We start from the raw sequence: 20,903 nt of genomic DNA on the forward strand, positions 1-20,903 counted from the left end.
ATTGCCATACAAGATGTATATCCTTTAGTAGGCCAGAAAATTAAAAAGCTTTGGCTGTCCCTTTGGGGAAATATTTTAACAAACCAAAAATGTGCAGTGTTATGTCATCAGTGTCTCCTTGGTCATATCCCTATATTGTACAGTATGCCAAGAAGACAAGAAACAATGTTGTGCAGGCTAAGGATTTGACATATAAGACTGACTCATGAGTTCTTGATGTCGGGGGAAAATCCTCTGTGACAACTGTATTGTACCCTTGACTGTAAGACATTTGGTGGTTGAATGCCCCTGTCTTGGGAATCTAAGACACGCATAGGTTCCTGTCCTGGGGAGATGACAGGGATGGAAATTTTATCCTAGCTACAATTCTCGGGTAGGATTGTAATTTAGAGTAACTATATATCTTTGTGAGGGAGGTGGGCCTCCTTTACAAAATTTGGATCATAAGCTGTATGTGTGTATGTATGTGTATACTGTATGTATTTACAGATATGATTATATATATATTATTATAATATGTATTAAGCTATTTCCTATATGAGACTCCTTTTAAACTTATTTATTTACTGTATTTCTTTTTAATTTCCTATTCAGTTGTACAGTATTATGTGTCAATAACATAGATGTTGTGACACCAGTTTTAAGCCACAAATCAGTGAATAAATAATTTTCATATCATTAGACCGTCTGGTTTTGGGACGTTTTGGCTAAGCCGTTTTGGTGCAGCTGTTTTGGTGACAAGCCCATTTAGGTGCTAGTCCTTTTGGTATTGGATGTTTTGTGCCATGACCATTTTGTTTTTTATTTTGAATGCACTTATGCGCAGTTACAAGTAAAGCTAGATACTTGATAATGCGCATTCAGAATCAGAAAAAGAAGTGTCTGTTTAATTAATTCACATGAAAGTATGCATTGTTTTTCAATATTTTTAAGGAAACATGAAATATAGTATGTTAATTCTAAATCAAAATTGGGAGGTATGGAATACATTTGGAAATAGGAAAACTAACTTTAACAGGGGTTGAATTTAAATATCAAAAGTTGTAAAAAACAACTAACCTCTTCTGTTCCCTTCCATCAAACTACTTACCCTATTAGTCTTAGTTTACTTTGTTAGAGGTGGGCTGCTACATGTACAGTATTTTGTTCTTTTTACATCGTATATTTTATTTTTAGCTAAATACCATTCTTTTATCTATATGGCGGTTTTAGAAATATTAATGTGATAAAGCAAAACTTGCGCATAATGGATTCCTTTACATCTTTGACAGAGCAAGCAACACTGATATTGGGATGATATTTTGGCATTGTTTGCAAAGCTAGGCTACATACTGAAACCAGAGAGGTGGTAAGGGGATTTAATGGCCATATACATGTTGCCTCTGCTTAACAAGCAGAGGCAGCACTTATCAAAACTAATATAAAAAAGAAAGCAGCAGTCATTTAAATCACCATTTGTAGTTGTAACCGAATGTTTTACAGACAGTGCAAGTTAGTCTAGCTACCATTCCTAATTTGTTTGCTTTTAGAAAAATAGTACATAGAAAGTGAAATTCAGTGGTGAGTGGCGCCACCAATCCTTGAATTTGTTGTGAGTCCTACTTATGGCGTGGGCGAAGTTTCATAAACCTAAAAGGTATGCTAAAACTAAAGATATCAATAGATATACAGAAATGAATGATTAGTTATTCATTTGGTCAACTGAATTTCTCATGAATCCCCATAGACCAAAATGTCTACTTGTAACTTTTTTGTCTTGCATCCAAATGGCCTGCCCCCAAAAGTCTGCTGCCAGATCAGCTGGTGCTTAAAGGGCCATGCCAAATCACCTTTGCCCAAACATCCATGCCCAGTTATCCCATGCCAACTCTGTCCATCAATTTTTCATACCAAAGGCAAAAATAAGGCAGTAAATTTCTCCTTGTATGAGGACTTTTTATATAAAACTTTTACTTGCTCAGGAACCTACAAAATGTTCAGATTTTTTTTTTTTTTTTCAAGCCTTTGTATATTTTTTTGAAATTTTATTTCTTATTAAAAGATACTCTCAGAACCGTGTTACTCATGTGATTGTAGAAAACTAATTTTAGCAATTATCTTTTTAATTGACAGAGTGGTATTTGTGTGTGTTATTGCTGCTCTCTTGGGCTTCTGCCTTTACACAATCAGTGACGCTCTTACATACATAAAGATTCTGGCTTTGGGATATCCGTAAGTATTCAGAAAAAAAAGATAATTTGTTTTTTAAACCCATCACCTTATGATAGCCATAAGTGTGTTCCAGTTCATTTTTGAGACATGCTTCAAAACCAAAGAAGTTGAAGAGCTCCCACCTTGTCTGCTTGGCTGGGCTCCAGTGTGCCTTCCCATGGTAGTAAAAACAATACAAGTGTGCCTGTTAACCCAATCAGATGTATTTAATTTGCTTCTAGATTTTTCAAGTCTTAATGGTCATTTCTCATTTGATTTCACCTTATCATTGTCTGTTCATTCCATGCTGTTGTATAATTTCCACTTTAGTGACAGTTTCTTTTTATTGTATGCATGGATGTTACTAAATAAGTATTGTAAGTGTCTGATACAGAGTAAGTTATTTGGTTGTAAGCAGCTGTCAAATTAACTGGTATCTAACCTTTATGAATGGGCATTGTTTTCAGTATAATGCATTATTAGCTATTTTCAAGTTTTATTTTTGATACAAACTTTGGGTTGGTTTGCTAATGATGTACATAGTGTTTTTAGTCTACTTTTGTTTTTCTCTGGTTTGACATTGTATGACAAGTGGAGTTTGGATGCTTCCCAAAGAGATTTTTTTTGTTTTTCCAAGTATGTAGCTCACAAAATATCTGTTTATCATGGATTAGGTGAAAAGATTATTTTTTGTTAACTATTGTCGTTATCATTCTGTAGGTAACATCTCTAGTATCTTTTAATTTGCTTATTATGACATTATCATGTTTGGTTAGCTTACCTTTTACATATACTTTTGTTTCTTTTCATCTGTATTTAGCTGAGCTAAAGTGTTCGTTGTGTCTGTTTATGACTCAGAAGAGGTATTTGGAACAGCTGTCTAATAGTTCGGCAGTTTCATGTCTAGTACTGAACAATATTCACACTTCAAGTGTAGCTTTTAGGGGACAGGTTTACTCTCAAGATGACTTATGAAGCATGTAAATTGTAGCTGATGGTCATTGGAGATAATATGATGGAGTGATGGGTTACATGCATTTTTAGCCAATTGATGGAGGTATGTTCCCAACTGCAGAATCTCCTAAGACTTCCTATTTCTCTGTCTTGTCAAAGTCTGTGCCAAGGCCTTCTGCTTTGGGGGCAGCAGCTGTCTCTTGGAAGAAAAAATGGGAAAACTGGAAATCTATTTGTTTCTATCTTACACAAAAATAGTGAAGGTATATTAACTCTTACAGTATTTACACTATAATTTAGGTGGCCTGTGTCAACTGTAGCCATTGTTTTTGTTCATGATGATAATTTGCACATGGATGCACTGTTTTAGTTGCTGTGCTTCTTGCACAAATAGATACCCAAACTGTTAGTGCTAACTTTATTTAAATTGCTTGCTTTTCTCCCCACTTACTTGTAACTGCATGTATTAGTGCTCTTGCTAACACTAACAATTGCTCTCGTGCAAGTATTTCTCTGGGTGCTGTGATTATTTTTAAGGAAGGAACAGACATGAATAAGTCCTCAGGTATTTGCAATTCATTCTCTCTCTCAGATAGTACTCAAGCAGCAACGAGACATCAGTCTGTGTCATTTCTAGCATTGCCCAACAGCAACCATTGGTGTCTAATTCATCACTTAAACTTATGGGAACTTACTCTAATCCTCCAGCAGAGAAGAGAAGTCACAGGTGCATACCCCTTTAAGGTCCTTGGACATGATGTTGTCATGGATAGTTATGGAGGCCAGAGAAACTGCCAAAGCCTCTGAGAGTACATGCAGCAGCTGAACCTGGTTTGCTATATAACCTGATGATTATTTCATAGGTTTTGAGTTACTTAGCGAGGTATCTATGGAGCCCTTCTTTGAGGCTTTAGTGGAAGTACGGAGAGGAAGCATTTTAAGGCAGCTTTTGAAAACCAGCTTTTGAAAACTTCTTGGATGCATAGTAGATTTTTTCTCTTACTGATGCAAGATCAAGGAGGTTTTATAGATTGGTAGCATGCCCATCAAACCTCCCCAAGAATGGCAGTTTTGTCTCATATTGTGTGTACCTCTTATCCAAGGCCAGCCTGTAGAGGTATTTCCTACTGAAAGTTGTCAAGGAAAAGGTAGTAGCTGGTAACTGGGAAGGGTCAGTACTTGGTGCCACTTTCTTGTGTCGCGGGATCTGAGATGTGTACATACTTTCAGATCCTCATTCTCAGAATTTTGAGGATAATCCTCCAGTTCTTTTAGTAGGGCAAGATCTTTCAGTTCAGGAGTGCGTGCTTTAGCTTTTCTTTGGCTCTACAGGTCTTTACCCAGATAATAGTCCCAGTTGATATGTAGGCTTAGGTGAGGGACATCAGGTCGATAAAGTATGTAGACACCTTGCTGTTTATGATACCTTTAGTCACAGAGCTTTGAGAAAACCTCTGCTATCTTATCAATTAATGCCAATACATTAATCATTACCATGGAGAAGTCAGACATGACCCCAGCAAAGCAGACTCTTTATTTAGGTATGGACCTGGACTCCTTAACCTTCTCAGTTCATTTAGCTGTGGCAAATGCTTGGAGGCAACCTGAACTTCTTGGAGAAATGGTGCCCTAAACCTGTTTGTAGCTGAAAACTCTCCAGTTGAAATTAAATCAGCAGTTATCTGTTGTAAACAATCCACAGAACTTTTAAGTTCAATGTCCCAAAGAAGTCCTGTTAGATTTATCATAGAAATACCAACACAACCTTTAGAGAGAGATTCTTCACATGGGAGAATATATGAATGAATTTAACATACCATAAGTCAAATGCAATTTTATAAGTATCTGTACTGCTAGGCATTAACATGATGTGAATCAAATTAAAATTTTAGAAATAATACTTGGATGATATTTCTGCCATATTGGAAGTAGATAATAAAGATTCATTCATTTCATTTTTAAATGACTAACTCTAAAGAACCATTCATAAAATTCACATTGTAAAAGAGCCATGACAGCATCCTTCTCTTTTTAGAATTAGTAGAAAAAAACCAAAATTGATTTCAAAATTGAAGTATACTGTAATGGCACCTATACAAATTCCTACATACACTGTTTTTCACACCATAATACCAATACCTGTATTGAGAAGACAAAGGGATAAAGTTTGTAAAAACATGTTTCCATAATTTAGCCTATCCTACCTGGTTTCTGGGGTGTGAAGGAAGTTGTGAAGCTGAGTTGGAAAATAGAATGAAAGCAGCTTAGAGGAAATGGAGGGAGGTAGCAGAGTTAGTGTGTAACAAAACGATACCAAATAAACTGAAAAGGAAGCTCTTTTGTACGCATCTGACCAGTGATGATGTATGGTACAGGAGCGAGGTCACTGAGAAGGAAGGAGGAACAGTAACTGATGTGAACAGAAGTGAGGATGCTGAGATGGAGTTTGGATTTCTTGCTGTGTGAGAAGTTGGAAAATGAAGGAATCAGAAGTGTCAGGTTGGTAAAGATTACTGATGTGATAATAGTCAAGATTGAAATGGTCATGTGGTAAGGATGAGTGAGGTGGAAGGAGTGAAGAGGGCTTGTGTGGAACCTGTAAGGGATAGAAGATCAAGGAGTAGGCAAAGGGTTAGGTGGAGTGATAAAGCAAAGGAAAACTTGGAGGAGAAGGATTTAGTGGAAGAAAATGGTACTGATTAGAGTAGTTGGAAAAGATGTGTCAAGGCGACTGATTCCTTAATATAAGTCGGACAACAAAGTCCTTAGTATTAATCTGTGATACTCACCTAAAATGGAAAGCTCCTATAGCCTGTATAAAAGTTGGAAGCAAAAATTCATCATATTTTATAAAGAACTTATCTCACAGAAACTGGGGAGCTGGCAGATCAGCCTTAACATTGATGTACTAAACAATAGTTATGCCTATTTTGAATATGGAATTTAGATGTACAATTCACTTTTGGGTACAACTTTGAAAAGTAAGGGTCCAATTCATAATGAAGCACTCACAATATGTGCTGGATCTTGTAAATCTTCTCAGATTCTGTATTGTGACTTAATGAGTAGTGCAGTAAAAATGCAGTCAGTGTGAAGGCTACCAAAATCATAAAAGCCAATTTCTGGCTTTCAGGAGGAACTTTTCGACTCAGCAGGTGCCGAGGGCTGGGGTCTGGCATGAACAGACCTCCTGTACCTCCAACCTTAGAGATGTCACCCACATGTCTTGGGCAGTTTCTCCATAGGACCTTTGGTGAATGCTCAACATATTTCAAAGCTATTGAAGTTCTTTTAGGACAGAAAAACTGAAGTACATGAGTGGCATAAAGCTTGGGATGAAGGGGTAAGTGATTGGCACTTCTCTCCCTCTTTCCTCTTCTCTTGGTAGAAATCAGGCCTAGTACAAATTGGAAAGGGTCATGATGCAGGCAAGGTACACAGTAGAGTATCCTATTCAGTGCTGCAGCTCTAAGATATGACATCCTCAACCCACTCTTTAACTAGAGGTTGGTTATGGAACATTATTTTCTGGGTCTAAGTGTGATAGCATTGCTGACTATTGATGTGGACTTCTCTTACAAAAATGGTAAGAATAGGGTCTTCATGATTCTTACCAGGGTAAGTTTATGGGCAAACACTCAGGAATAGAGCTCTGTCAGCTTCTACATCAGAACTCTGAGCTGTAAAATAGATTGCAGGCATTATTCCTTCCCCAGGTCATCACCATGACAAGGAAATGACATTCCTCATTGGGGATAGGAATGCTCCCACTCAGTTCCATAACATAATCCTCCCACCAAAGGAGTAAGCCTCTGATACCAAAGTAAAAAGTGCTAGTCTTATGACAGGTAAGTGGCAGGTATCCCCTTCACCTCTCCCCCTTCCCACAACCAGTTACCTACTTTGTTACCAACCTTCAGTGGCCATTTGGAGCTGATGCCAGTAATACTACTTACAAAACTTTTGATTGTACATAGAAAAAAATGCAGATTTTCAAAGAAATGCTGAATTTCCAGCAATCAGTTGCCTTACATATTTCCCTGCATTTTCTCGTACTCATTTATTCCACGAACTCCTTACCTACCAATGTCATCTTTTCTCTGTCATCTATTTGTGAATTTAAACCACTTATGTCAGCCTCCATTTCCATTCTCCAAACCCTGCCAAGCAGACTCAGAATCTCCTAGGTACCATTTTCTTTCCCTGTCATTCTTTTCCATTCTTGGAACATACCCAACAGTACAACTTTTTTTCCTACCACATTCAATCTTCCTTTTCTGGGCTCGACCTGTGTCACCCGGTGAAATATCCTTTTAGCACATATTTCTAGGTATAAGTATTGCTAAATATACCAGAGAAAAAGCTAAACACAATGCCAGGGTTACGACCCACGGATCGAACGCCATTATATGGTGTCGGTATACACAAAGGGTGAGTGGTGCCACTGCCACAGGCCTCCGCCCTATAGAACTCTCCAATCTCAAAACCCCGAAAAGTGAGGAGCCGTTACATACCTCACCCTCTTCTCCCAGCCAACCACCACCTCAGCTGCCATCTTGTAAACATTCCAATTTAGCACGCTTCCAGACAACACCGTGTTTTTTCCTTGGTGCTGTGTTTCTTTGGATTTTGACTAATTCATCATGTCATCTCTTCCTGAATTCCCAACTAAGTTGAGTACCATCTCCTTTTGGTTTTTTCTTTCAGAGGCATCTTATTTGACCTTTAATATATTGTTTACCAGGTAAATAACGCTACGCAGCCGGACGTGGCTGTGTCGGCCTCTGCCATGCTGGACCCCCAGTCTTCGCATGTTTTTAGCATAAAGTTGCTGCTAGTTTTTATCCATACTCCTTCAATTGGAGTTTTATATATATAGAAATCACCATTTCATTGGTAGGAGGTTGGGAGCCCTTATCATGACTGATCTAGGTTAGAGATGGAGGTTTTTCCCCTCCCTTTTCTGATCATAATTTCTCCCTTTTCCTGGTCCCCTTCCTCTACCAGCGAGTTGGTACATTCTCCATGATGGTACTGTTATGCTCATGATCATTTCTGATGTGTACGATGTTGGATGACATGTATATTCTTGGATTAGTTTTATGTGTGATTCGACGTCAGGGTCGGCCATCTTGGGTATCCCCCGCTTTCCATATATCGGTGGTTGTTTGGCCTTCTCTGCCGCTGAGTCTTTTATGTATTTTTATAGTATATAATTCTATGTATATATATGTTTTTTATATTTCACACATCGTCTGGTTAACTTTTTTATCTTAGTACTCTTGAAGTCAGGCAGTTTTATTCGATTAGGTATTTTCTAGCCTAGCCTACTCGGCCGTGCCGTATTCGGTTTCGGAGAGTTAGGCTGGACAGGATAGGCTCTTTTACACGATGCTTATGCTTCCTAGCTCTCCTGACCAAGCCGTTTTGAGGTTTTGGAGTTCCCCCTCGTTCTCTCTTGGCCGACCTGACCATGCTGTCATGTTTTTGGAAGGTGAGGTTAGGCTAGTGAGGTAGTTGCCCTTCCTCCCCCCTTTATAGCCCACCTGACCAGGCCGTGAGGTTTTTGGAGGGTGAGGTTAGAATAGTGAAAGGTCTCCTCAATTCATAGGCTCCCACCTGACCAGACTGTCGGTTTTGGAGGGTGTGGCTAGGCTTTGCGTGGTTCCCCCCCCCCCTGTTGCGCCTATTCTGGCCTTCCTGTCCAAGCCAAAAAGCTTTGGTTTTGGAGGTTGGAGTGGGATCGAAGGTTGCACAGATCATTTCGTGTATGTAGCCTAGTCCTTCTTTACCTGATCAGTTAGCTTTTGGCGAGTGATCTAGACATCTCCCTACGTGAGGGACGCCGATCGCTTATGTTCGGCACCCCGTGGGGAGTTTTCTTTTCGGCTTCCAGAGGGTGTTACCCACCCGTCTGGCCACCGCTTGCCGGGTTTCCGCCACTCTGCTAACTTTTCCCCTTACCAGCCGGTGTTTCGTTTGTTTGCTTTCCACAGTGTTAGCTGGAGCATCGAACACAGTCCCAGGGATGCTATCATGACTTTTGCTATGTTCAGTCTCCACCAGGAGAGTCAGATCTCTCGTTGTTATCGTACACGTTACCGCTCCGGTGGGTATGGTATTCGGTTAGTTGGCGTTTTCCACTATCTGATTCCCGCCCTGCGCATTGAGAGTTGAGCCATATGCGAAGACTCCTCTCCGCCTCTTCCGCCATTACCATAATGTGTGACATAACGAGATTTCCGTGGCAAATCAGGACGGAGTACCAAACACCAGCGTATCTTAGAGTAATTATGTTTACATAATTAGTAGTTGACCATTCCGTAGCATAACTTATATCTATTTCTGCTGCCGGATTCTTTTCCGGCAGTGTTTTATCATATGATAAGCATGGTTAAGGTATCCTATTACCGCCGGACCTACTCCGGCGGGCCTTAACTCGACGTTACTCATGTATCGTGTATTAATTCTATACTGCCGGATTTAATTCCGGCGGGGTTTTGCCTGATGATAAGCATGTTCCATCACCCATAATTTAGGTTAAGGTATCCTAATACTGCTGGACCTACTCCGGCGGGCCTTAACTCGATGTTACTCATGTATCGTCTTTCCGCTTACAGATGGTACGCTGTCAGGAGCCTGGGTGCACAGCGGTTCTCCAACAACCCTGTGGCCATGAGGTGTGCCGTTCACACTCCGGCTGCTCGGTTCGCGTTGGGGACTTGGTTGTCTGGCACCCGGATGGCTGTGAGATTTGCTACGCTCTGTACGAGCTAGTGGTGGATGAGTCGGTAAGCTTTAGAGACTGCTAACCTTTAGTCTCCTTTTGCCTTTAATGTCTTATATTGACATATACGGCAGTTGGAGAATATTTTCAGTAAATCCTTCCCTTTCTTTCAGTCTGACCGTATTATCCGTGACTCTTAGCTGTCGCACCCTGAAGGTCAGGGTCGGCGGGTTTGGGAGGAATGTTGCGTCGGGCAAGCCGTGCGCCCTGTCAGAGGAGATATGCAATCTCCTCTACCCCGGAGCCCGGATCTCAGCAGCAGTGCCGGGCGAAGTAGCCGCCCCATAATTGAACGGATCCGGGAGGAGACGCAACCCTCCCAAGAAGACAACCTGTGCAGAGAGGTGGCGGAAGAGGTGGCGGCCATCAATATCCACCTCGAACCAATGAGCGTCGATCCGGACCACCAGGTAGAAGGTAAGGTGGTAAGTGAGGCAGGGGGAGAGAGTGTTGGTTGTCCCCTTTATGGGTCTCCTTCTTCCTCTTCTTCTTCCTATCAAGGGTTTCATAAATCAGCTATCCTTGAGGGCAGGTCGAAGTCTGTTGTCCCCAAGGTGAAATCCTTGAAAAAGAAGGACTTACCTAAGTCCTCTAGACCTCAAAGGTCTAATCCGTCAGCTCCCTCAAGGTCGTCACTGGCTCTTAATCCAGTGGCGTCCACTAGTAAGGCTACTCCCCCGCCCAAGGGGTCGAGATCCAGGACATCTAAGGCTAATCCCCCACAGCCTATCTTTGACCCTGAGGCCTTTGCGGAACTTCTGATGCAGAAGTTAGATAAGAAGGTTGAGGCCAGGATTCAAGACCTTTCCTCCCAGCTCGCTTCGAGCTTACAGACCTCTGGTCAGTCTGTGCAGTCATTGGCACAGAGGATGCAGACCCAGGAAAGCTTGCTCTCTGGGTTTATGCGCTCCGGAGTAGCAGGGCAATCTTACGTTGTTCCGGATGCCTCCAGACTGCCTCCCTTTGATAAGGGAAACCGTGGCGACTGGCTCTTCATGCTCCTCTACACAATGATACCCTGACCATCGAGGGCTTGGGAACTCGTCGGTTGGAGGAACTGGAGTTCTTTCCACCCGACCTGGTGCCTCCCTACCCAGGCTGTGCCAGGCTTACAGAGGAAGCCTGGATCAGATCAGACAAGGTCCCAAGGAGACAGTTATCTTCCCAGGGACCAAGCCCAATCCACCTTGATGCGCTCTCACTGAATGGGAGTGCGAAATACCAAGCTTAACCCCTTTAAGGGAACTTTCACGATGTTCTCGGTAGGTAACTCCATCCCTACCCCTGCACGACTAAGATCGCAGTGCTGACTAGTCAGGTAGGAATTGAGGGTAAGCCGCTGCCTCAACTCCGGGAGACAGATCCCACCTCTCTCGTCTTCCCCGGAGATTCGGAATTTTGGTCGGGAGCTCCGTCCACGTTCATGGTGGGCAAACTCGACCCCGAGTGCGCCTCCACTCTCTTTAGTAAACAGCTTCCCAAGATTCTGGAGGCCCATCTGAAGGCGGAGTTCGAGGCTAGATGCAGGTTGAGTCGCTCCCTGCATTCCATTACTATTACGGAGGTGACGGTGGTAACTTACGCTGAAGAACCTCTGTTCCAGGTCCTGACCAAATCCCTGTTAGCGGCATTCCAAGCGAACCTGTATGACTTTGTAGTGGCGAGACTAAACTGCCGGAAACACATCTTTGCGGACGCCACTATCAGACACGAGCCCAATAGACTCATGAAGAGTTCTATCTGGGGTCCTAACATCTTCCCGGAGGATAAGGTCAACAATGTTCTGGCGGAGGCAACCAGAGCGAATCAGAGCCTTCGCTCCCGCTGGGGTCTCCCCTTTAAAAGGAAGGCCACCGAGTCCGCTGGACCTCAAGCCAGGGATAGGAAAAGGTTCAGGAGGTACAGAAAACATCAGACCCAAACTGTGCTTCGAGCTGTACCGGTTGAGCCATATGCGAAGACTCCTCTCCGCCTCTTCCGCCGTTACCATAATGTGTGACATAACGAGATTTCCGTGGCAAATCAGGGCGGAGTACCATAACACCAGCGTATCTTAGAGTAATTATGTTTACATAATTAGTAGTTGACCATTCCGTAGCATAACTTATATCTATTTCTGCTGCCGGATTCTTTTCCGGCAGTGTTTTGTCATATGATAAGCATGATTAAGGTATCCTATTACCGCCGGACCTACTCCGGCGGGCCTTAACTCGACGTTACTCATGTATCGTGTATTAATTCTATACTGCCGGATTTAATTCCGGCGGGGTTTTGCCTGATGATAAGCATGTTCCTTCTTCTTCTTCTTTTAACATGCTTTTATTCCCATTTTTGTATGGTGTAAGCACGATGCCTTCTTTTGAAGGACTTTTTGATTTGGCTTTGGGGTAGACCTGTGGTCTCGATCGGCTGCCCTGCCTGACATCGCTTAGACCCCGGTACGTATGTTTCATGTATCATACCCGACCCAACGCCCTTTCTTCCCAGCAGCGAGAAGTTATTGCGTGGGTATGGCGAGAGTTCGAGACGTGTGAGATGTTTGTTATGTTTTTAGAAGGTGTTGTAGTGGCTTTGTTTTGTGTGTGTATTTAGTCTGTAACATCCATTTGCTTTATAAGCAAACCTATCCGTTGATTACATATATAATCCTGGGATGTCTACACGGATAGCAACGTGTCTGCCTCTCTGACCAGTCGGCTGCGGGTTTTGAACCCGCGCCACAGACCTCTACGAAGTCCGAAGCTGCTGCTGTAACCGACTGAGCCACCGAGGCTCTGATGATAAGCATGTTCCATCACCCATAATTTAGGTTAAGGTATCCTATTACTGCTGGACCTACTCCGGCGGGCCTTAACTCGACGTTACTCATGTATCGTCTTTCCGCTTACAGATGGTACGCTGTCAGGAGCCTGGATGCACAGCGGTTCTCCAACAACCCCGTGGCCATGAGGTGTGCCGTTCACACTCCGGCTGCTCGGTTCACGTTGGGGACTTGGTCGTCTGGCACCCGGATGGCTGTGAGATTTGCTACGCTCTGTACGAGCTAGTGGTGGATGAGTCGGTAAGCTTTAGAGACCGCTAACCTTTAGTCTCCTTTTGCCTTTAATGTCTTATATTGACATATATGGCAGTTGGAGAATATTTTCAGTAAATCCTTCCCTTTCTTTCAGTCTGACCGTATTATCCGTGACTCTTCGCTGTCGACCCTGAAGGCCAGGGTCGGCGGGTTTGGGAGGAATGTTGCGTCGGGCAAGCCGTACGTCCTGTCAGAGGAGATATGCAATCTCCTCTACCCCGGAGCCCGGATCTCAGCTGCAGTGCCGGCGGAAGTAGCCGCCCCTATAATTGAACGGATCCGGGAGGAGACGCAACCCTCCCAAGAAGACAACCTGTGCAGAGAGGTGGCGGAAGAGGTGGCGGCCATCAATATCCACCTCGAACCAATGAGCGTCGATCCGGACCACCAGGTAGAAGGTAAGGTGGTAAGTGAGGCAGGGGGAGAGAGTGTTGGTTGTCCCCTTTTTGGTTCTCCTTCTTCCTCTTCTTCTTCCTATCAAGGGTTTCATAAATCAGCTATCCTTGAGGGCAGGTCGAGGTCTGTTGTCCCCAAGGTGAAATCTTTGAAAAAGAAGGACTTACCTAAGTCCTCTAGACCTCAAAGGTCTAATCCGTCAGCTCCCTCAAGGTCGTCACTGGCTCTTAATCCAGTGGCGTCCACTAGTAAGGCTACTCCCCCGCCCAAGGGGTCGAGATCCAGGATGTCTAGGGCTAATCCCCCACAGCCTATCTTTGACCCTGAGGCCTTTGCGGAACTTCTGATGCAGAAGTTAGATAAGAAGGTTGAGGCCAGGGTTCAAGACCTTTCCTCCCAGCTCGCTTGAGCTTACAGACCTCTGGTCAGTCTGTGCAGTCATTGGCACAGAGGATGCAGACCCAGGAAAGCTTGCTCTCTAGGTTTATGCGCTCCGGAGTAGCAGGGCAATCTTACGTTGTTCCGGATGCCTCCAGACTGCCTCCCTTTGATAAGGGACACCATGGCGACTGGCTCTTCATGCTCCTCTACACAATGATACCCTGTCCATCGAGGGCTTGGGAACTCGTCGGTTGGAGGAACTGGAGTTCTTTCCACCCGACCTGGTGCCTCCCTACCCAGGCTATGCCAGGCTTACAGAGGAAGCCTGGATCAGATCAGACAAGGTCCCGAAGGAGACAGTTATCTTCCCCAGGGACCAAGCCCAATCCACCTTGATGCGCGCTCTCACTGAATGGGAGTGAGAAAATACCAAGCTTAACCCCTTGAAGGGGACTTTCACGATGTTCTCGGTAGGTGACTCCATCCCTACCCCCTGCACGACTAAGATCGCAGTGCTGACTAGTCAGGTAGGAATTGAGGGTAAGCCGCTGCCTCAACTCTGGGAGACAGATCCCACCTCTCTTGTCTTCCCTGGAGATTCGGAATTTTGGTCGGGAGCTCCGTCCACGTTCATGGTGGGCAAACTCGACCCCGAGTGCGCCTCCACTCTCTTTAGTAAACAGCTTCCCAAGATTCCGGAGGCCCATCTGAAGGCGGAGTTCGAGGCTAGATGCAGGTTGAGTCGCTCCCTGCATTCCATTACTATTACAGAGGTGATGGTGGTAACTTACGCTGAAGAACCTCTGTTCCAGGTCCTGACCAAATCCCTGTTAGCGGCATTCCAAGCGGACCTGTATGACTTTGTAGTGGCGAGACTAAACTGCCGGAAACACATCTTTGCGGACGCCACTATCAGACACGAGCCCAATAGACTCATGAAGAGTTCTATCTGGGGTCCTAACATCTTCCCGGAGGATAAGGTCAACAATGTTCTGGCGGAGGCAACCAGAGCGAATCAGAGCCTTCGCTCCCGCTGGGGTCTCCCCTTTAAAAGGAAGGCCACCGAGTCCGCTGGACCTCAAGCCAGGGATAGGAAAAGGTTCAGGAGGTACAGAAAACATCAGACCCAAACTGTGCTTCAAGCTGTACCGGTCTCTCAGATCGGACAGCCTTCAACTTCCAAAGCCCAGCCTCAGCAACAGTTTGTTCTGATGCAGCTGGCTCAGCAAACCCTTGCTCCGCCAACCTTCGTGGCGTCCCCAGCTTTCAACGCTTCGTTTGAAAGCCAAGGGGCGTTTCGAGGCTTTAACAGGCATGCGAGGGGAAGCAGAGCCAGAGCCGCCTTCAGAGGTAGGTCTGCATCACGACCTCTTTCACGGGGAAGAGGAGGCCGAGGAGGTAGAGGAAGTAAGCCCTCTTCCGCTCAATGAGTCTCCTCAGGTGGGCTGGAGGTTACATCTCTTCCGGGACCGTTGGACCTTCAGTCCGTGAGCCCACAGCATAGTTTCAAAGGGTCTGGGATGGAGCTGGAGCAGAGGGCCTCCTCCGCCAGTCAGGTTCCATCAGTCTCCATCCAAAGCCCTTCTGGACTTTGTAAAAGACCTTCTCCAAAAGAGGGCAATAAAGAGAGTGAGACACCTGAAATTTCAAGGCCGGCTGTTCATTGTTCCGAAGAAAAACTCAATCCAGCAAAGAGTAATTCTAGACTTGTCTCGTCTCAATTTATACATTCAATGCTTACAATCTCGCAGGTGCGGACCCTATTTTCCCGTGGGGCTGTCACCACCTCTATAGATCTTTCAGACGCTTATTATCACGTCCCGATTGCGAGAAACTTCTCTCCTTACCTAGGATTCAGACTAGGGAAACAAGCATACTCGTTCAGAGTCATGCCATTTGGGCTCAACATAGCGCCCAGAATTTTCACCAAACTGGCAGAAACAGTAGTCCAACAACTACGGGCCCAAGGGATTATGTTAGCCGCATACCTGGATGATTGGATAATTTGGGCATCCAACGCCAAGGAATGTTGGAAAGCAACATCCATAGTGATCAGCTTCCTGGAATCCTTAGGTTTTCAAATAAACAGGAAGAAATCCCGCCTAGTACCGGAGGCTCAGTTTCAGTGGTTAGGAATCCAGTGGGATCTGGACACACACAAACTGTCACTTCTGCCAGCCAAAAGGAGGGAAATAGCCAAAGCTACCAGGCAGTTCCTCAAAAATAAAAAAGCCTCTCGTCGTACCCAGGAAAGAGTCCTGGGTTCTCTTCAGTTCGCGTCAGTAACAGATTTGCTGCTGAAAGCCAAACTGAAGGATATAAACAGAGTATGGCGGAGACGAGCCAAAAGCAGATAGAGAGACAAAATGTCTTTAATTCCGCCGGTGTTGAGGAAGAGGCTTCGACCATGGTCAACAGTCAAGAGTTTGTCAAGGTCAGTGCCTCTCCAATTTCCCCCTCCATCATTAGTGATCCATACGGATGCTTCCTTGAGCGGGTGGGGAGGATATTCCCAAAACAAGAAAGTTCAGGGAACATGGTCAACTGTGTTCCGCCAGTTCCATATCAACATTCTAGAAGCAATGGCAGTATTTCTAACTCTAAAGAAACTACGTCCAACCAGGCAGATTCATATCAGACTGGTACTGGACAGTGCAGTAGTTGTGCATTGCATAAACAGAGGGGGCTCCAAGTCGAGCCGGATCAATCAGGTAATGATTGCAATTTTCTCTCTGGCAAGGAAACATCGTTGGCACCTGTCAGCTACTCATCTGGCAGGTGTCCGGAATGTCATTGCAGATTCACTGTCCAGGACAACTCCGCTAGAGTCGGAATGGTCATTGGACAAAGCATCATTTGAGTGGATTTGTCTTCAGGTACCAGGTCTCCAGGTGGACCTGTTTGCCACAGAGAGCAACCACAAGCTTCCGTGTTACGTTGCTCCCAATCTAGACCCTCTAGCTCACTCCAGAGATGCGATGTCAATAGACTGGAACAGGTGGCAAAGGATCTATCTGTTTCCACCAATAAACCTATTGATGAAAGTTTTACACAAACTCAGATCATTCAAAGGTCAAGTAGCACTTGTGGCACCCAACTGACCGAAGAGCAATTGGTTTCCTCTTCTTCTAGAGTTGAAACTCCGGCGCATACAAATCCCCAGTCCAAGGTTGACACAAATAGTACAAACTCGGACGTGTCAGCTTCCTCAAGAATTCTAAATGCCCTAGCTTTATGGACTTCATGAAGTTTGCAGCTCAGAAAGACACTAACATTGATCCTATTAATACACTGTTCATAGAATCAGACAAGAGGGAATCTACCCTCAGACAATATGACTCAGCAGTTAAAAAGTTAGCATTATTTCTGAGGGAATCTGAAGCTCAGGAAATGACCACGAACCTTGCAATCTCTTTCTTCAGATCATTATGTGAGAAAGGACTGGCCTCTAGTACTATTACTACAGCAAAATCTGCTTTAAGAAAAATATTTTTACATGGCATCAATATTAACCTTACAGACTCATATTTTTTGTCAATTCCTAAAGCATGCGCTCATCTTAGACCAGCAACCCGTCCCCACATGGTTTCCTGGTTCTTAAATGACATACTTAAATTAGCATCAGACACTGATGATGAACTGTGTTCATACTCGAGTCTGTTAAGGAAAACGTTATTTTTAATTAGCCTAGCCTCAGGTGCCAGAATTTCTGAACTGTCTGCTCTCTCTAGAGAACCGAACCATGTTGATTTCCTCCCATCAGGAGAAGTTCTGTTGTCTCCATATCTCAAGTTTCTAGCTAAGAATGAAGATCCACAAAATAGATGGTCCCCTTCCACAGGATCTGTCCTTATGCCCAGTTAACACTTTAAAAGCTTATTTAAATAGAACTTCTAATATAATGTCTGGCCCTCTTTTTGTTAGAGAAAATGGAGGAACCATTTCTTTAAAGGCCATCAGGCAACAAATACTGTATTTCATAAAGCAAGCAAACCCGGATTCAGTACCTAGGGCACATGATAATCGAGCAGTGGCCACCTCCACTAATTATTTCCATAATATGAAATTTGATGACCTTAAAAAGTATACGGGCTGGAAATCACCAACAGTGTTCAAACGCCACTATCTTAAATCTCTAGAGGCTCTTAAATACTACACAGTGGCTGCAGGAAGTGTTGTTCCTCCTGCCCTAGACTAGCTTATGTAACCTTAGTTTATCCTGTCCTTTATTCCTCTCTCGCCTGCCTGCCTCGTTTACTTGCCATGCCTTCTACCTTTGAGTCAGGCCTGCTTCACAGCCTGACTCCTGACCGTTTTGCATATTTTGTTGTACCCCCTTTTTGTTAGCCTCAAGTGTCTTGGTGTAATTAATTTTGTCTGTGTGCCCTATATTGTTAATCATGTTTTATTATTAATGCTTTGGGTTATTAAAACACAGTAATTTTCTTATAGTTTTATTTAGCTCCATTAAGATAATTCTTAGAGGGCTCCACCAAGCTTTTGTATGGCTGATTCTCTGTTATAATTTCACCGGGTGACACAGGTCGAGCCCAGAAAAGGGATTTTGACAAAGGAAAAATCTATTTCTGGGGGAAGACCTGTGTCACCCGGTGACTCATCCCTGTATTTCCTTTCCCCCCCTGAGTGGCATACCAAGCTTGGGGGTTGCTAACTTGGGATGTTTACAAGATGGCGGCTGAGGTGGTGGTTGGCTGGGAGAAGAGGGTGAGGTATGTAACGGCTCCTCACTTTTCGGGGTTTTGAGATTGGAGAGTTCTATAGGGCGGAGGCCTGTGGCAGTGGCACCACTCACCCTTTGTGTATACCGACACCATATAATGGCGTTCGATCCGGGGGTCGTAACCCTGGCATTGTGTTTAGCTTTTTCTCTGGTATATTTAGCAATACTTATACCTAGAAATATGTGCTAAAAGGATATTTCACCAGGTGACACAGGTCTTCCCCCAGAAATAGATTTTTCCTTTGTCAAAATCCCTTATTCAGTCCTTGAACTATGTGCTCTTGCAGCCATCTCAGAATATTTCTGACACTGCAAACACCATCCCTTCTTTAGTAGTAAACCCTTCAGGATGCTCTTACAGCCATCTAAGGGCATTCTGATACTGCAAACACAACCCCTTCCTTATCTGTACACACCCTTCAGGTACTCCAAACAGTCACTCTTTGTTGTTTTCCATTCCTCTATACACTGTCTTTTCATCTTTATGTCAGCAAGTCCCAAAGCATCTAAGTTTCTCTCCTTACACAAATTAACAATCATGTATTTGTATTTCTTCTCTTTGGCATGACACTTTTATATATTCCAGACCTAGTATTTTATACTTTCTATGACTTTAGGCAGTATCAGTCCAAGGTATGGACTGCAGACCTCATGCCTCCAGCCATTTGGTAACTTTCATACTATGCAGAAGGCAACAATGCTGTTACTTTCTTTTCTTTGGATACCAAAGAGTAAAATATTGTTTTAACATTGTCTTCATGAGAAGAGGCTCTTCTGTCATGTAGGGACATTTCCTCCCACAACCTTTTATTAGGTTCTCCTCTGCTTTGAAGTGTTTCGTACTTGTACCCAAAACCAGAGGCACTTCTCCTGGTAACAGTGTTCAAATGGTACTGCTTACTTCAGCAGCAGTAGCAGTCCTCAGTAAAGAGTTTGACTTGACATGGTGGTTGTTGGCCAAATATCTGCCTTTAAGGGGCCACTTCCTACCGCAAAAGTTTCACACCCCTTTCTTGGCCACTTCTCTGCACTGGGGCACAATGCATAAGAATCCCATGGCATTGGGATTTTACATGTTATTTGATGCATATATGTTCTTAGGTTAAATATATTATTTTCTAGACAGTTCAGTATCATATTCACCTGATTTTTCAGATTTAATGTTTCTCCATGTTCTAATGTTTTTTGTTTTTTAACTTTTCAATTAGTCTAAATTGTAATTTCAGGTTTGTGTTTTACATCTTTATATTTGATATGGAAATCACATCTTTCTTAGAAGTCATTCCTGTACCAGCCAATTATAAGGAAGAGGGAACGAAGAACAGACAAGGTCAGTGTGCTCATGTTTTAATAGATTTGTAGTATCTGTTAATATAAGCTTTAATTCCCCTTATTTAAAAGGTGTCAGAATACTGGTTCAAAAAGGGATGGTGAGGTTCTTATTAAGGGGAGACTGAACTATACCCACGAAAGTTAGCTGTCCTTGATAGAGAAGTTGGAGACAATTCAGTCGAATGAGTTGCTACGAAGGGAGGCAACAGTTACCTAAGGTTTCAGTGAGGATAATAAGATAGATGTGACAAGACCTCCTAATTACAAACTGACCTGGATAGATGTGGTGGAGGTGGATATAACTTTCTGGTGTTCTATAGCTTGCAGTCTGTCATAGCAGCAGCCAATAAGGACCCACTCAGAGCAAAACTTGTCAGGTTTAGTGATATAGTCGATGATTCATCAGTCCTCTGGACTTGTAACTGGCTTTTCTGGGTGAAGTCATATAGCAGGTTATATAGCAGCTTAGAGCTATAAATTTCGTCTTTGAATCAAGTTGTTGTTCAAGCTAGGTAAGTCAGTCATATCTTTAACTCATGTCTGTTTTCCTTTCTCTTTCAGTATTGATTGCTGGGGAAATGCATGATAAATCTGCCTGGTTCCTCATTGCTTATTGAATCTGAGCCTTTATGGGATCATTCTTTTTGGAATAACTGCTCAGTAAGGTACTGAGTATGTCTCAGGATGGTTGTTAGTTAAAAGACATTTACTGTATCTTAACTAATTCTCCTTAAATGATTGAAGGCTGTATGTGGGAAAAATCAAAATCTCAAGAGATGTAAACTTCAATAGTTATGGCGGTGCTGGCAGGAATGATGGGTGTGGTACATTATGAAATAAAGGACAAATTAGCAACACTGGACATTGTATCTCCCCCTTGATCAAAAGTTTTCATGGTCTGAGTGTAGGAGAAAGTGAGAAATAGAGGAAAACTATTTTTAATGAATATCTTGTGATAACCTTACATTGATTTGTACAAATTAATAATGTTGGAGAGGGAGATTTTACAAATTTGAGAATATCTAGCATGAAGACTGAAGACTAAT

The 20,903-nt window shown here is 43.5% G+C and overlaps 1 protein-coding gene across 6 annotated transcripts in view; it reads left to right on the plus strand.

Moving 5' to 3' along the window:
* Positions 1–20,903, plus strand: part of LOC136826868 (transmembrane protein 39A) — a 371,219-nt gene that overhangs the window by 132,315 nt on the left and 218,001 nt on the right. For all 6 annotated transcript variants that reach the window (XR_010849723.1, XR_010849722.1, XM_067084380.1 and 3 more), the window contains 2 exons: positions 2,113–2,211; positions 19,752–19,855. Coding sequence is in view for 4 of the 6 variants with exons in the window: in XM_067084380.1 (XP_066940481.1) it covers positions 2,113–2,211; positions 19,752–19,855 (203 nt within the window). In the remaining 2 variants the exon portion in view is untranslated. The remainder of the gene's footprint in view (positions 1–2,112; positions 2,212–19,751; positions 19,856–20,903) is intronic.

The sequence above is a fragment of the Macrobrachium rosenbergii genome, chromosome 41 (assembly GCF_040412425.1).
Source record: "Macrobrachium rosenbergii isolate ZJJX-2024 chromosome 41, ASM4041242v1, whole genome shotgun sequence".
Lineage (NCBI taxonomy): Eukaryota > Metazoa > Arthropoda > Malacostraca > Decapoda > Palaemonidae > Macrobrachium > Macrobrachium rosenbergii.